Raw genomic sequence first — 17046 nt, forward strand, 5'->3', positions numbered from 1 at the left:
AGACCATCTATTGTTTATTGTTCATTTGTATCCTTCTGAACTGTACCTTCTCTTAAATTCAAAACAGCACAATAAATTACATCTTTCTGTGAAAGATGCAAACTTCTTTGTATCTCTATATGACTGCTCTAAGAAAACAACAAAATTTGAGTCCAATGGCACCTTTAAGAGCAATAAAGATTTATTCAAGATGTGAGCTTTCATGTGCACACTTCCTCAGACAACTCTAAGAGAGGGTACTATATAGCACAGTATAATAGCTTCTATAATTTTCACCATAATTCCCTTCCAAATGTCTACCAATTGATCCAGTACCTTTCTTCTCTTTTCCCAAGAGGACAAGTTTAGGCTGGTACAATGGTGCTTCAGTCATTGAGGGGCGAAGTTCTCCCATCCTCATATCATTCACAGGGTGTACAAAAGAGTCCTGATAAATTAAATAATATTGGAGACTGAAATACAATTTTAAAAGGATAGCTCAGCAAGTGAAACCACAATTTTTTATAGCCAACTTTGACATCTAAGCAGAAACTGAATTAATATGATTTCAACTTTTTTTCATGATAGAAGTCTGTAAAATTAATTAGGGGTATGTAAATAAAATGCAGTAATTTTTTGGGCTTGGATATATTGAACCTGGAAAATATCTAGATTTCCTGAAAGTCTCAAATCTCAATACTAGTATGGTATTTTGGATCTGGTAAATATTTGGGATTCCTGAAATCTTTTGCTCCATTATAACCTATGGAGGCCATTAGAATCAATGCCCCTTCTAGGATATAGCGGAGATCCAAGGGTATCAGGTTCTGTGGGGGTTATTTTTATGAGGTAGAGGAATCAAAGCTGGTATCTCTCCTCAATACCCCCCTCCCAAGTTTCACAAAGATTGGATGAGCGAAACCAGTTCTATGGGCCTCCCAATAAGGTGTCCCCATTCTTGATTACTTTCAATGGAAGGGAGAAAAGGTCATTTAAAGGGAATTTAAATGCCTTCTCCAAGCTGTGTACTCACTAGGAAGGCATTTAAAAGGATTGCAGTCCCTTTAAACACCTATTTGGTGGCCCACAAGAATCTATTTGGAAGCCCTGCAAAAATCCCAATTATCATCAGGCCATTTTGAATAGCTAAATATATACACCAATCTATATCTGGCTGAAAAAATATCCAGAAAATATGATGAGGTATTTTGGGGATTTTGTTTTGCTCAGATACTCTGAAGGCACACCTCTAATCATAAAGTGGCTAGTCCCTGGTAAGCAGAAAAACCAGGCCACCTGGTAGGGATCTCAGTGTACTTTTTGAACTCTCACTATGCTGAAAAAATATAAAAATATAAACAAAGTCCAAAAAGCCAGCCTGATAAGGTTTGAATTTGCTAGCATAGTATGGAATATAGATACTATATGTTACACAGTCCTCCTGTAATATCCAGAGTGCTGGGAAGATTTTCTATGAGACATGTACTCCAAGCCATTTTCCTACTTGAGATGGCTTGCTATGTACTGATGGGGTACACAAAGGTTTCTTCAACAGGACAAGTACCTCTACCCAGGCCATTTCAGGTCATAACAATAGTTTTGGGGGGGAGGAGGTTAAAATTCCCTCTCATCATGCCCTACAGTCTTGATCTGAATATGACCCTGCATTTTCATTGCATATCTCATGGAAAGTCTTTCTAGCAGATTCAGGCATAACATGGGGAGTGTTTAATGTGTAACCGGCCACAGTAATAGGTAAGAGGGGAGGTAAATGTACAGTCACATGTTCATGCTCCTGGAAAATCAAAGAATACTTGAGAGCAGGGGTTGAGGCTTCCAAATTGTGGAATGGTAGAAACCTTTCTGTCATTCCTCATAGACTTCCATCTTGCATATAATGATTAAAAAAATGTTTTTCCAAATTAAATTGTTTCTCATCATGTAACTAGAACTTTCATACTAACACTGCAGGTTTGTGGAAATGTAATAAATTCGGCTGTTAAATTGCAGACTCCAGGATTGAATTTGGGATCTTACTAATGCAAAAGATTCAAATGAGTATCCATGTTGGTCTGAAGAAGCACAATAAAATCCAGTAGCACCTTTAAGACCAACAAAGATTTATTCAAAGCATGAGCTTTCGACTGCAAGCACTCTTCGTCAGACTATGATCTTCTTACATGACAGGGAATATATAGCAAAAATCAATTCTGTTACATCAGTAGACTGTGTCATAACCAAATACAGCCAATGATAATCCTTTGTCAAAACAGCCAATCAATCCCCTAGAATTCAGTGTACTTTACAAAGAGAAACCAAAATGCTGCTATTAGAGATCAAAGGATCAACCTCTCCATATGTTGCTTGCTCCATACAACTGTGAGACGTTCCTCCCAGGGAATTGCTGGTCACTTCCCAAGGCCAGGGAGTCAAACTCAAAATTCCATTACAATGCCATATTTTACAGTCATATTATTACAAATAAAATACATAGTGAGGAATATGGATTCTAGGAGATTGATTGGCTGTTTTGACAAATTATTATCATTTGTGACAACATACCGGAGGCACGGACGGTGGCCAGTGGTGGGCAGTCTCGATGGAGGGGCCCTCGTTTGTGTGGCGGCTGGGTGGTACAGCAGCTGGTGGGGAAGGGCCTCGCCGAGGAGGAGCAGGCACTACAGGCAGATGCTCCAGGGGCCGTCCCAATCCGGAAGCCCCCAGCTTTGCTGGGGGTGTCCGGATTGGCCCACTCCATTGGCTCCTGGAGGCTGGTGCTCCAGGGGCCTGGACACCACCCGACAGGGTGGTCCTTTGTGACCCGGACAGGGCCGCCTACATGGCTGTTTCTAAAATATAAGAGCCACTAATGGTATGGATGTGTGGTGTGGAGAAAGTGGAAAGAGAGAGAGAGAACAATTTGTCTATTTCTCATAATACTTGAAGTTAGAGTCACCCAATTAAATCGATTAGCAGAAGACTCAGGGCAGACAAAAGGAAATACTTGGAAATTGAACAAATGCATGGATGACATGTCTAGCAACAGCAATAGCAGAATTACTAAAATGTCCAGAATCTATTTCATACCAACTGCTGAAGGATGCTGCCTTCATAATCTTTTTCTTTCTTTTTTTTACTTCCGAGGAGCATTTGGCTGACCACTATATGCAAAAAGTGGATTGAGCATTAAATAGATCTTTATCTGATCCAGGAGACAGATTAGATTAGATAGATTCGTAAACTCAGATAATCTGTGTAGAGTTTTAAACGATCTTTCTGGACAAAATTATGATCATATATCTACTGTTATACCAGGAACTCAATGTGTGGATTGAGAAACCCACACACTGTGGGCAGCTACTGACTGTGAATATATTTATATAAACCTGGGTAAACTTCTGAATTTGCAAAGAAATTTTCCAAAATAATTTTAAAAATTAAATTATTTTTAAAATACTGCATGCAAGGGAAAACACTATTTTGAGAATAGCAACCCTATAAACAGGTATTATTTGTTTATTTATTTAGAAAATGTTATGCCACCACTCGAAGCTCTTACTTGAGGTAACGAACATTTTAAAAAATCATTAAGGAATGGGAAGGCGACTGCAAGCCGCTTTGAGCCTCCTTCGGGTAGGGAAAAGCGGCATATAAGAACCAACTCTTCTTCTTCTTCTTCTTCTTATATATTAACTAGAGGCAAAGCCCGTTGCATCCAAGGAAAGAATGGGTGCTAGGATGCACACTTGCAATATGGCCTTCTAGGGTGATCGCTACATGGCAAAACCTCCTGCCCACCCTTGAAGTCTTGAGGACCAACCTCCAAATCTCAAGGAACATTCCTGACCCAGGGGTCAGCAACCCCCAGATTGGAAATCTCCTGGGATTGGAGGTTATCTGCAGACTATGGAGATCAACTTCGTAGGGGGGGAAATGGCTGTTTTGGAAGGGGGACTCTGCAATGACAACTCATCTCCAGGCTCCTGGAAATGAAAGGGCTAGCTTGGGAGGGGGGGAACTCTGGAGCACTGTGTTCCAGAGAGGTTGCAGGATGCCAATCTTCAGTTTGCACCTGGGATTTGCTGGAATTACAGTTCATTGCCAGTCAACAGAGATCAGTTCCCCTGGAGAAAAGGGCAACTTGGGGGGGGGGGCTCTCTGGCTTTGGATCCTATGGAGATCCAGGGTTGCCAGGCTTCAGGTGGGAAACAGAGAAATGCTGTGTGGTGGTAATTACTAACAACAATAAACACCCAATAATTCATAACCTTGTCACAGTTTCTTCCTTCAATGAAAGTATTTAATTGATAGCAAAATTTGCTTGATGAACTGAAAACCTTTCAGACTGTACATTCTTCAGTTCAATATCATCAAAGTAAATTAAAAAAACAGTTGTATATTACAATCAACCATGAAAACAAAGAACTTACAGAGGGTTTCTCAATTACTACCTCTATGTCAGCTTTTCTCAACTTTTTTATGTTTGAGAAACCCCTGAAATATTCTTCAGGTTTTGAGAAATCCCAAAAGTGTGTGTGTGTGAGAGAGAGAGAACACAGAAGACAAAATCATTTCTTCTTCCTCAAACAGAAAACCTGATTAACCACACAATCACCTTTTCATGTAGGAAATATCTGAATGTCTTCCTCCTTGGATTGCTCTGAGAAGCCATTGGCCAGAAGGTCCAAATTTAAAGGAAAAGAAACCCATAACAGTCAATGAGCAAGTCAAAAAAGACTTACACCATCTTCCTGCAACAGTTTCTTCTGTCTGGGCTCTAGCTACATCTCCTTAAGGCAATGGCAATTTGTACAGCTTGGTGATTAAGAGCAGTGCCTTCCAATATGGCAAGCTGGATTTGATTCCTTGCTTCTCCACATGCTGGGTGACCTTTGGCTAGTCACAGTCCTGCTAGAAACTCTTATCATAGGGCAGTTTCTCTCAAAGCTCTCTTAGCAACACCTACCTCATAGGGTGTCTGTTGTAGGAAGAGGAAAGGAAAATGATTGTAAGCTGCTTTGAGATTCTTTCGGGCAGTGAAAAGTGGGGTATTAAAACCAACTCTTCTTGGTGCAGCCCCCTTTTCACTTCACTTATATAGTCTATGAGATCATTGTGCATGATGGTCATCAGTTAATTTTATTATGTTAGTTCTGATCTCTATGCAATTCTTTTTAAAGAAAGAAATCTAAGACCTAGAACTGTATCTGCAATGCAGGGAGAGCAATTCCAAACAACTCTCTGCCACTGTCAAAAGCCATTGCAAGCAGAAAGGGATGCAAAAAATCCTGAATCTTCCCCATTTGTCCCCCAAAGTTCTGAATGACCTTAAGATTTTAGAGCATCCCTATTAATTGCCACTTATGTAGTCCCTTCACTTGATTCTCTTTACCTGAGATAAGTGATGGCCATAGGTAAAGGAATTCCTATGGTAGGGTAATATCTCTGGAGTGTCCTTCTTGAGAGCTTAGCACCTGCATTGATAGCAATAAGGTGCCTTTTTATTCTCCTCTGCTTTTGGTTGAATATTAATTTCTATTATTTCTGATTTTTAAAATTTGCCTGCTGTTGTTTCATTAGCCTGTTCCAGAGAACTTTGTGGTTCCCTATCCACCTAATCCAGTGGTTCTCAACCTGGGGGTTGGGACACCTTTGGGGGTCAAATGACCCTTTCACTGGGGTCGTGACAGGGCAAGCAGCTTGGCTGGGGGGATGCCATCCACACAATAGCCTTGTGGGGTAGATCGAGATAGAGCATTGTGTGTTTGGAGCAGTAGAAAACAGCAAGATCAGCATGGTGGGACAAGAGGCAGAACTGACTGAGAAACCCCGGAAGAAAACCAATTTATATACAATCACGAACAATGGATCTTCACACCATTGGTCAGTTTCAGTTTAATCTCTGTGAAAGAACTTGCATAATTCTATGGTTGGGGGTCACCACAACATGAGGAACTGTATTAAAGGGTTGCGGCATTAGGAAGGTTGAGAACTACTGACCTAATCCATCTGAAAATCCAGCCTACAGTCCTTCAGAACATCATGGGGAACATTGTCAAAAGCTTTACTGAAATCTAGGCAAACAACATCCACTGAGTTGCTACAATCTAACAAGCCCATCATTCAGCCAAAGTAGGAAACCAGGTTGGTCTAGCAGGACCTGTTCGAGACAAATTCGTTCTCCATTATCTTCCCTGAAATTGAGGTCAGATTTAGTAGCTTGTAGTTTCCCGGGTCATCTGTCCTCCCTTTTTTGAAGACTTGGATAACATTTGCTCTCCTCCAGTCTTCTGACACCTCTCCAGTCCTCCAAGAATTCCTAAAGATAATAGACAAGGGTTCCGCAACCTCCCCAGAAAGTTCTTTGAGCACTCCTGTGTGCACACCTTTTGGCCTAGGGGATCTGAACTCATCCAGTGCAGCCAGGTGGCTCTCAACAACCTCTCTGTCCATGTCAACCTGCTACCCAGACACTATACCTTGCCTACTTCCATCCCAAGATATAACAAAATAAAGGCAAAATAGGTATTGAGCCTTTCTGCCTTCTCTCTGTCCTCTGCCAGAGTTTCTCCATCTTCACCCAGCAGTGGGCCTATTGCCTTATTTACCTTATGTTTGCTCCTCACAACTTTTCTTGCTATAGTGAGCTGCACTGTCTAGTCTCAGCTCACTCCCAGCTTTGGCCTCTCTGATGGCTGACCTGCAGTGCCTAGTAACCTGTAGATACTCTTCTTTAGAGGTCTTTCCTTCCCTCTGTTTCTTGAACATTTCCTTTTTCTTCCTTAGCCCCTTCTAAAGTTCTATGTTCATCCATATTGGGTTCTTGGATCCTTTACCATGTCTTGCTGGAATACTCATGGCTTGAGCATGCAATAGCTATTGTTTAAAGAATGCCCACCTGTCACTTGCCCCTTTCTCTTACAGCAATCTGGTCCATGGGATGAGTCTCATCATGTCTCTAAATTTATTAAAGTCTGCTCTGTGAAAATCTGAGTACATGCCTTCTTGGCCCCCCATCTTTAAAAAAGTCTTAAGGGGACATGATCACTCCTCTCCCAGGGTCCCCACCTCCTTCAACTCATCTACCAGCTCTTGCCTGCTGGTCAGTATCAAGTCAAGTATGGCTGAGCTTCTCGTAGGTTCTTCCACCATTTAATAAATTATCAGCCAGGCAGGTCAGAAATTTGCCTGACTCAGGATGCTTAGCAGTTTCCTCCTCAGCACACATCAGGGAAATTGAAGTCACCCATAATTGCCTGGATGGTCTATTAAGCTGCTTAAGGTGGGCAGCATCCATATCTTCCTCTTGGTTAGGTAGTCTGTAGCAGGTGCCAACCATTAAACTCTTTTTTCTTTCCTCCCTTATCTTCACCCATATACTTTCCAATGAAGTGTCACTCCCCTCCCCTAGTATCTCTTGAAAGGCAAGCCCTCTCCTCACATGCAGCACCACTCCACCTCTTCTTTGACCTTTTCTGTTTCTTTTGAACAACTCATATTCATCCACTACTGTATTCCAGTCATGAGAATTATTCCACCAATCATATCTTTCTGTCTGCATGAGAATCTTGAGCTCTTCCTTTTTACTGCCCATGCTTCGGGCATTGCTATATAGGCAGCACCTGAAGCCTCTTACCCTTGGTTCTATTTGACTAGCTCTTCCCAGGCAGGCCTACATTTGTTCTCCTACATTAGAATCCTTCCGCTTATGACTTGAGTTTAGTTTAAAGCCCTCCTAATGAATCTTCCCAGGTTCCTGCCAACACATTCTTCCCCAGCTTGGATAAATGAAGCCCATCCTGTTCTAGGTCTTCTTCTAGAAAACATATCCCATGGTCCCAGAATCCAAATCCCACCTGCCGACACCACCAACACAGCCAGCAGTTTACGTCCATTATTGGTTCCCACGTGGACCATCACAAATGGGCAGGGAGCCATAGGTTTTAGCAGTTTTAACATCCTCTCAAACTAGGGGGTCAGGCTTAGCCGCACACCACTGTGTGCCTCTCAGAAGAGAGTCACTGATGATGAACGCTTTCATTCAACTGCCATTTCTTCCTGTCCCCATGCCCTCTTCACTCTGTCTTTGAATTTGTTTAGCTTCTTCCTCTACGCTTGATGCTGCTTCCATCTCCTGTGCATGGCTTGAAATCTGTTCTTAAGCTCCAGTGGCTCTGAGTGCCATCTTTCTTGATGCCTTTGGACTCGTGTTACAGCAGTAAAGGGAGGCACCATTTCCCTTTGAACTGTTCTTCTCTTCCATATGCAGGTTTTAACTGCACCTATCAATGAAATCCTGTCCTTGCTTGATTTCATGCAGTTGTAAATTAACTAACAACTTTAAAATAATGGCATGCTATTATAGCAAGTACATTTGGGTTTACAAGTGGACAATTAAATTGGCAATTATTCTATAACCACTGCAATGATTGATAATAGTACAGTAATATTCGGCCTGGAGCTCACTTACTATCAGTAGTGCTATAATACTCCTATAGAAATCAATATTATGCAATATTATGAGGGCTGGTTAATATACCATATTATAATGTTACTGGAAGGCATAAAAATGAGAAAATGAAAATTCAAATATAGATAACTGAAATATTTTATGCTGCTTATACTCTGGCTGGGTTTTTAATAGCTTTTGGAATTTTAATTACTTTTATGGAGTTTTACATTTTTTATCAAGGTTTACTTCATAAGGTACCTCAAGCAGGTAACTCAGTAGCAGCTGGATTTTTTCTCAACTATATGCTTTCTCTGTTTGCAATCATCAATGAATAAAATACTTTACAGCTTTTTAAATGATGTAATAGTGACTTGTAATGGAGATCTATCAGCAAACACATATAGAATCATAGAATAATAGAGTTGGAAGGGGCATACAGGCCATCTAGTCCAACCCCCTGCTCAACGCAGGATCAGCCCTAAGCATCCTAAAGCATCCAAGAAAAATGTGTATCCAACCTTTGCTTGAAGACTGCCAGTGAGGGGGAGCTCACCACCTCCTTAGGCAGCCTATTCCACTGCTAAACTACTCTGACTGTGAAATTTTTTTTCCTGATATCTAGCCTATATCGTTGTACTTGTAGTTTAAACCCATTACTGCATGTCCTCTCCTCTGCAACCAACGGAAACAGCATCCTGCCCTCCTCCAAATGACAACCTTTCAAATACTTAAAGAGGGCTATCATGTCCCCTCTCAACCTCCTTTTCTCCAGGCTGAACATTCCCAAGTCCCTCAACCTATCTTCATAGGGCTTGGTCCCTTGGCCCCAGATCATCTTCGTCGCTCTCCTCTGTACTCTTTCAATTTTATCTACGTCCTTCTTGAAGTGAGGCCTCCAGAACTGCACACAGTACTCCAGGTGTGGTCTGACCAGTGCCGTATACAATCTACCAATGTCTAGCCATAGCTTCTGTTAGCTCCATAATAATATAGAAAAATCTAGAATTCTTATTCTTATTCTTATTACTAATTCGATTTGTATGACCGCCGCTCTCAGGAAACTGGCTCATGGAGGTTCAAAATAATTCACTACAAATCAATACATTAAAACCATTAAAATTCCCCATTAATTTTAAGAGGACACAAAAAGAGAGAGCTTAGATTCCATAAGATCAGGCAGCCAGTTCTTTAATTCACTGCCATCGGTAAAGGGAATCTTATTTTATTGGATTGAACAAAGTTGGAGAGGTTAACTCCGCAGCAGGGTCTTATAGCTGCCAGTCCTGCCTAGCAACTGGTGCAAGTTGGGTAAGGCACACCTAGAAGGGCATGTTGTACCTACTGGGTTTTTCCCAGCAGACTTTATGCCATCACAGATGGCAATTTTTAATTCCCCCCACCCCACAAGTGGCTGTTGAAGTGCCAATGGGCAACAGCCAATGGATGCAGGAGGGATACTTAGCAAAATTCCACATTGCCTTTTGTAGAACAAAGTGCCTTTCGGGGTCCTTCTGCTACAGCTTTCATTACTGCTATAGAAATAGTGAAAAGTCTGATTTATGACTACCTTGGCCTACCATAAACTATTATAAGAATTCTTGAGCTGATGTATATATATATATATTTTTAAACTTAAAAGCAGAAATGATAATGTTTATGATTATCATTACAATTAACAGTAAAATAGCTTGTCTCATTATGATTACTGAAACAAAAAAAAAACTACTGTGATCAATAATTGGGGGTTATAGTCTCAACACAATGACATGAAAAACTTGAATGGTATTTCATGGCCACAGATTAAGAAGTATGTCCTGGTCTGTTGACAGGTGAAGTCTGTGTCAAAATAAGCTTACGTGTGCAACTCATTGTCCCTGCTTGTGTAACAGGATGCCAAAGACAGAACACCCCACACCCAAGTAGCCCAATTCAGGTGATTCTTTGACTGATTGTGGGACCTGGAATTACACATTGCTGGTACATCTGTAGAATGCCCTACTACTCAATCCTCTGTTAGCAGACAGTACGTATCTGTGTCTTTCTGTTCTGATAATCTCTGGCTGCTTTCCAGGTACTACTTGTTGTACATATAACACTGATGATCACAGCCTAATATCAAGTCACATGTGCAAGCAGGAGGGAACTACATACTTTTAAAATAAGACAAATTGCTTAAGAATGAATTATGATTATGCCAAAAAGGATTCTGATCAATAACAAAACAATTCTCAATATAATTGCTGTCCCTTCTAAGCCCATCAGCTTCAGAGAATCATGGAGCTGGAAGGGACCATAAAGGCCATCTTTATCATAAAGACTTCAGTGGGTCTAGAAGGATATACCATTGCTCATGTTTGCATTAGTTGTCCTTTTGAGACAGATTACTATGTCTTGCAGTACTGACAAGTTGGCAATAATAATTTATTTGGGGCATTTTAAGATTGTCTTATCTAATTAAGGATAAATGTGACTAAGAATAAGTGTGTTGAACCATGATCTGGGAGACTCAGGTTTGAACCCTCACTTTGCCATGAAAGCTTGCTGAGTAAACTTGGGTCACTCGCATATTCTCAGTCTAACCGACCTCAGAAAGATGTTGTATGGATAAAATGGAGAAGAGGAGAAATGTATAAGTTGCTTTGGGTCACCATTGGTGAGAAAGGTGGGGTTTAACTGAAATAAAATACATAAATGAAAACAACCCCAAGATACAACATCTCTGAACAATCTGCCTGACATCCATTAAAAGACAGCAAACAGCTTCCAAATAACTATTACTTTTATTCTCATGGGCTTATACAGGTTTTTTTAAAGAGTAACAGAATGGGTACCTTCCTGATCAATTAACAGAATAGGAGACAGTAATGAAAATTATGCATTAGTGGTTTTAACCAGTCTGCATGAAAAGATGGAGAGCAATGACTGGTCTGAGAACTGAGGTTGCTATGCTGGATTATGTTGGGACACTCGGTGCTCCAGGTATGTAAGTCCTATGAGGCACTTTCAAGTTGAGAACCAGCATTTTCTACTACATAATATGAGAACTCTTCAGTACTACCATGAAAAAGGAAACCAGAGGCAGCATTGAAAACTGCACCAAATCAAATCAAACTGCACCAAATCAGAGAGTGTGAGAAGGGTGGCAGGCAAATTGATGCATACATACAATTATCTTAATTTTATATCTTGCATTGATCTTAATACAAACACTGGTTTGTTTAATCAGCAAATAGTGTTGCCATTTTTACCTCCACTGATATTTCCTTAGTTGCCATTGGCCACTTGTGCTCATACTTGTCTTTCATTGTTTGCTCAGTACTGGCAGCTGCCGTTGTATTTTCAGGCCTCATTCCATGGCTTTTACCCACCAGATTTTGAACAGATTTCACCATGTTCTTTAAATCTTCTGGATATGGAGTTGGATAACGCTTTAAGTTTATTTCAACCTGAGTATTTATTTAATAAAATAAAGTAAAAGCACAAATAGGAAATTAAAAACAACAACAACAACATGAACCTTTCACTTCAGATTTAATTGTCAAGGCTATTTAAGTGGAACACGGAGACAGTAAATTAAGGTATTGGAGACAATGTTAACATAAAACATTTGCTACACTGCTAAAGCCTATGTCATGACAAAAGCAGAATTCAAATCCATTGGTATCAATGGCTGAGAGCTGTTTATTTTTTCATTTGCCTAAAACTTTATAACGTAAGAATATTTTGATTAAAATTATACTTTCATGTTCACACTTTTCTCTAGTGATTCAAAATGGAAAGACACTCTGGGTTTAAAAAGCTAACACAGCACACTCTAGTATACTGTGTATAAGCCACTGTAAGTTAAGTGTTATTAAATACTAATAAAATAAATAGGATAAATTTCAATGGATTGCACCTAATAGGGGAAAACTTTGTCCTTTTATGGAATAAGCGTGTGTCTGTGCAAGTCTAATATTATTATTTTTACTCCCAAGTTAAACAACAACAGCAAATAAAGCTAAGGTTCCAATATAGACACCAGTTAAGAGGCATTCATTCAAAAAGCTTGACTGATGTGACAATTACAGAATATGGTAGCAACTTACATTCAGCATAGAAATATAATAAAATATGCATTACGGACAAGCACATCAAAACATGATTCTCAATAGCAAATATGAAATACTACATAACAAGTCAACATACAATCTCAACAAGAAAGCTGTCAGTGATGTGTGGACTACAGGGTTTGCTACTGCTCTAGCTGACATAGTTGAAAGACTGTAATTGGTGATGGTCTAATTTAAGAATTTAAGTACATAACCTGTGCCGTGTGTCAATTTATGACTTACATATAACCTGAAAAATTATTGGGACCTAAGCAAAATAGTGCATGCACAGGAAAGGCTAATAAAGTACAGTGTAACTAGATTAATTATATAAGGTGATTTGAGTTTAGACAATTTATCTTATTTCAATATTAACTTTCGCTATTATGTGTATAGGCAAATGTGCTAAATAGAATTAGGGTAAAGGTTTTTCCATAGTTGATATTAAAATGATATTAAGAATGACAATTACCAAATGAAGTCTAGACTCCCTTTCTATTCATGGTCTTTTATGTTTCACATTTAAAGTTACCTCAGAAGTAGCATGCCGCTGGGGATAAAAACCTTCCAAAGTGCAATATTCCTGGATAGAAGAATTGCTTTTTTTAATTTCTACTATCAAATTCATTACAGCAAAAAAAATGAAATACTTGACCAAAAGCAAATTTCACAAGATCCACTGATAACAAAGTTATTATGAAAAACTGTAATAAAGGTCTATCAAATATTACTTTCATTTAAACTAAAAAGAATAAACCAACGCCTATTAGATTAATGTGTATAGTCCCTCAGGGCATATATTTCCTTGAATATCTGACTGTTGCTATTAAGGATTCTTTCATCTATCAGAAAAGTACCTTCGTATCAGCCAAACACAGAAGTGCCTGCAGGTGATATTGCAATATACAGGTAGACAAGATGCCAAAACAAGTTCACTTGAAGATTTAAGTATCTACAAGAAATAATCATTATTGTGTGTTATATTTATTGGATGGATGTGTAAGTGAATCACCTTTAGACACCAATATGTTGGATTGATCTGTAACCATTTGATGTATCAGAATACAATAAACACAATTAGTAACTACAAAATAACTTCATCTATACCATATACCATTTATACAGCATACCATATTGTATTAGTATTGTCTAATTTGCCTGGAGGGGCAGTGATTTTATCTAAGAAAATTAATTTAGAGTTCCACTATATAACTGAAAGCAATCTTGTGTTTCTTCTATTGTGCTATAAAATCAGAATTACATGTGCCAATGGCTTAAAAAACAGAACAGATATCAGAGCTAATTCACCCATTTTCTCATCATTTGGTGAGTTTTGCTACAACAGACTAACCTCCACTGATATTTGTGCAAGCAAACAAACCTTCTACACTGAAAAAACCTGTGACTGAAATTGTGTCAAGAGAACACAGCCATTCTATTGCGCTTGCTATAGTGGTTAGGAGTGAAGACTTCTAATCTGGTGAGCCAGGTTTGAATGTGCGCTCCCCCACATGCAACCACATGCGACCTTGTGCTCACTACGGCACTGAGAAAACTGCTCTGACCGAGCAGGAATATCAGGGCTCTCTCTCAGCCTCACCTACTCCACAGGGTGTCTGTTGTGGGGAGAGGAAAGGGAAAGCAATTGTAAGCCGCTTTGAGACTCCTTCGGGTAGAGAAAAGCGGCATATACGAACCAACTCTTCTTCTTCTTCTTCCTCTTGATTACTGATGAATGTTCCTCAAATAATAATCACCACTTGATACTGGAGTAACCAAGAGATGAACATACAAGTGCAAAGCCACCAAAAACTGTGATTGATGAAGGGATCATAGGGCCAACTGCAGACCTTATGTAAGCTCCATTATACATCTAGCAAACTGGGAATTTGTCACAGGAACAAGTACTTCCTCAGCATAGCTGGCAGTCTCCAGTTAGAATGTTGGCTATGCATAAGAATTTAAGTACTTTAATACTTCCCGCAACCCTAATTTTTTTTTAATTTTGAATTGTATTCTAAACAATTAGCTTAGAATAACAGTGTGATGTCTTACAGCATTTTTACATGGTATGCTTTACAGCAGCCTCAAGCACTATAATTCAGGAAGACACACTGTTGTGTAACTTCTTCAAAAACTCTGGAAAGAGTCAGGTCAAAAAGCAAAGCTTGAAACAGGAAAGTAGGGTGGTGGAGTCGGTTTGCACATAGCTTCAATGATAGCTTTGATGAATTTTCAAATACAACTGACCTGAAAGATATGACTCCTCAGCATAGCAAATTTAATTTAAAGTGGACAGGTAGTAAAGTTAGAAAGGGAACTATGGAGCTAAAACTGGATTAAATGGTTCAGAATTCAGGCATATTAGGCAATTTTTTGTTTAATGGGCTCAAAAATATAACCTCTTTGGAGTGACATTTGCCCCAAGCTAGCAAGGCACTGCTCACATGGAAATCCTAGGAGAATCAATGGTACTCTGCAGCCAGGATGCATAGTATATTTCCTACAGTGAGCCAAACCTACATGTGATAAACAGAGCATTTAGGCAGTCATGTAAGATATACTGTATCATATAATTAAGACCATGTCAAGGCAATCATGACACTGGCCTGGATCAATATTTTAGGTGAGGGAAGCAGATGTAACAGTCATATTCTGTATTCTGTATACTGAAGAGATTATCAGTTTTGCATAATGAAATATATTGCATGTACAATTTTGGGGGGTAAACCTGAGACAAAAATAATTTCAGTTAATTCTGAAAGCACATACTATAGGTTCAACAGACTACTGGCAGTAGGAGGGAAAATAAAGTCAAACTTGTTGAATGTACTTAAATGAATTGGCCACAAATATACAAGTATGACTTTCCTATTGCCTACTATGAAAAAGAAAAAAAGCCTGTAAGTACTTATGGTTCCATCTACCATAGCCAACGGGAAGCACAATCACAGCTCTAGGCAGTTAACTCTAATATTTCAATAAGACTAATTTCACACATTTAAGAATTATCTATTTCTTTGCAGTGGGACTCGTGTACTGGATTTTACCCCCAAACCCAAGAAGAACAATATTAATTACCTTAACTTTTCCTGCATTTTCCTCTTCTTCTTTTTTTTCTTCAAATTCAAAGGCAACTGTCATACGTTGCTGACGTTGCTCTTCCCATAAAGTTGGATTAAAACTATCACTGTCAGACTGGAAATCTAGAAAAATCCAAATAAAATAAATTTTACAACAAATCTTTGAATTATCACTGTAAAGTGCTACCAAATTCTAACCTTTAAAAAATGGCATTGCATTTCTAATTTTTATATTATCTGAAGTGGCTGCAAATAATTGAAGTATGTAACAAAGATTTCTTGTTGATTCACCACAAAAAAGAAGAATTTGTTTATCTGCTTAAATCTCTATGCACATGGTTCTCTCCAGTTTTGCCTTCACAACTTATCCAGAGCCACTTTCTAACAAGTGACAACTGGCATCATTCAGACATAAAATGGGAAAGTAATAATGTCTTATAATTTTTATCATGCTTACCCCAGAAAAGTAGTTACTGTCTTCTAACTTTATACATTGAGATCTACTCCAAAGATAACAATCCAGTATATTGTTGATATGAAACTGGAACCAACACTATGATGTCTGACCTAACTGTAAAAGCAATAATTATCTCTATAATCATTGAGCAATCTCAAATGTTCCATTCTTAAGTAATGTGACTGCATGAAAAGTGACTGCACAATTCCAAGCTATCCTGAATGCGGCAAACTGTTTCACAGGTTAAACTCATTTGTTATAATAGCTGGATCTGACATATGTCATTTTGTCAGACTGGGCTATGTGTGCCATAAAATGTAAGGTACTAGAGTTATAAATTTTATAAAGGGATTCAGATAGCAAATGACAATAACAGGAGAGATTGGATTAGCTGGAATATCTAAACAGGTAGTAGGTGTAGAGCTATCAGCATTGGTAATAGACAGGAAACCTAGGTCTCAATTTGGTCCAGGTTTCAGTTCAGAAGGATAAAAACAATAAATGGACATACGTCTGACATTAGAAAGCACATCATTCAAAAACCAATGGGGGAACCTTTTTTCCTAAAAGGACATTTAGTTGCTGAGCTAAGAGCAGTTCTCTTACAAAGGAACTTCAAAGGGAGGTTAGAATGAGAGAATGCTGAATTGTAACTGATAATGAAGTTCAAGCCAATTCTCCCCTCAGAACTAAAATGAGACCTAGATAACTTGTCTCATTACCAACACCTGCTATTGTCATTTGTCATTTGAAATCACTCCACTCTCTACTCTCCAGACAGATTCTCATTCTAGCTGTATTTGAAGAAGTAAGCAGTGACTCGTAAAAGCACATGCCCTGCCAGAAAATTTGTTAGTCCTTAGGGTGCTACTCGCCTCTTGCTCCTTTCCACTAATAAAGATCGCAAGGTGTGCTATTGGAGTTCTTTTATTCTCGTCCCCATTTGTTTCATGTTTTGTTCTGTTTCATGTGTTATTCCCTCAG

The 17046-nt window shown here is 39.0% G+C and overlaps 1 protein-coding gene across 11 annotated transcripts in view; it reads right to left on the reverse strand.

The window, feature by feature from the left end:
- The window catches only part of LRRC7 (leucine rich repeat containing 7), a 287543-nt gene that overhangs the window by 53677 nt on the left and 216820 nt on the right, over positions 1–17046 (reverse strand). For 8 of the 11 annotated variants that reach the window (XM_077333347.1, XM_077333343.1, XM_077333353.1 and 5 more), the window contains 4 exons: positions 15604–15728; positions 13055–13105; positions 11680–11877; positions 316–427 (listed from right to left, as the gene is read on the reverse strand). In XM_077333347.1, coding sequence (XP_077189462.1) covers positions 316–427; positions 11680–11877; positions 13055–13105; positions 15604–15728 — 486 coding nt within the window. The remainder of the gene's footprint in view (positions 1–315; positions 428–11679; positions 11878–13054; positions 13106–15603; positions 15729–17046) is intronic. The other 3 variants (XM_077333354.1, XM_077333346.1, XM_077333350.1) reach the window with 2 other exon arrangements.

This window comes from Paroedura picta, chromosome 4 (genome assembly GCF_049243985.1).
Source record: "Paroedura picta isolate Pp20150507F chromosome 4, Ppicta_v3.0, whole genome shotgun sequence".
Classification (NCBI taxonomy): Eukaryota; Metazoa; Chordata; class Lepidosauria; order Squamata; family Gekkonidae; genus Paroedura; species Paroedura picta.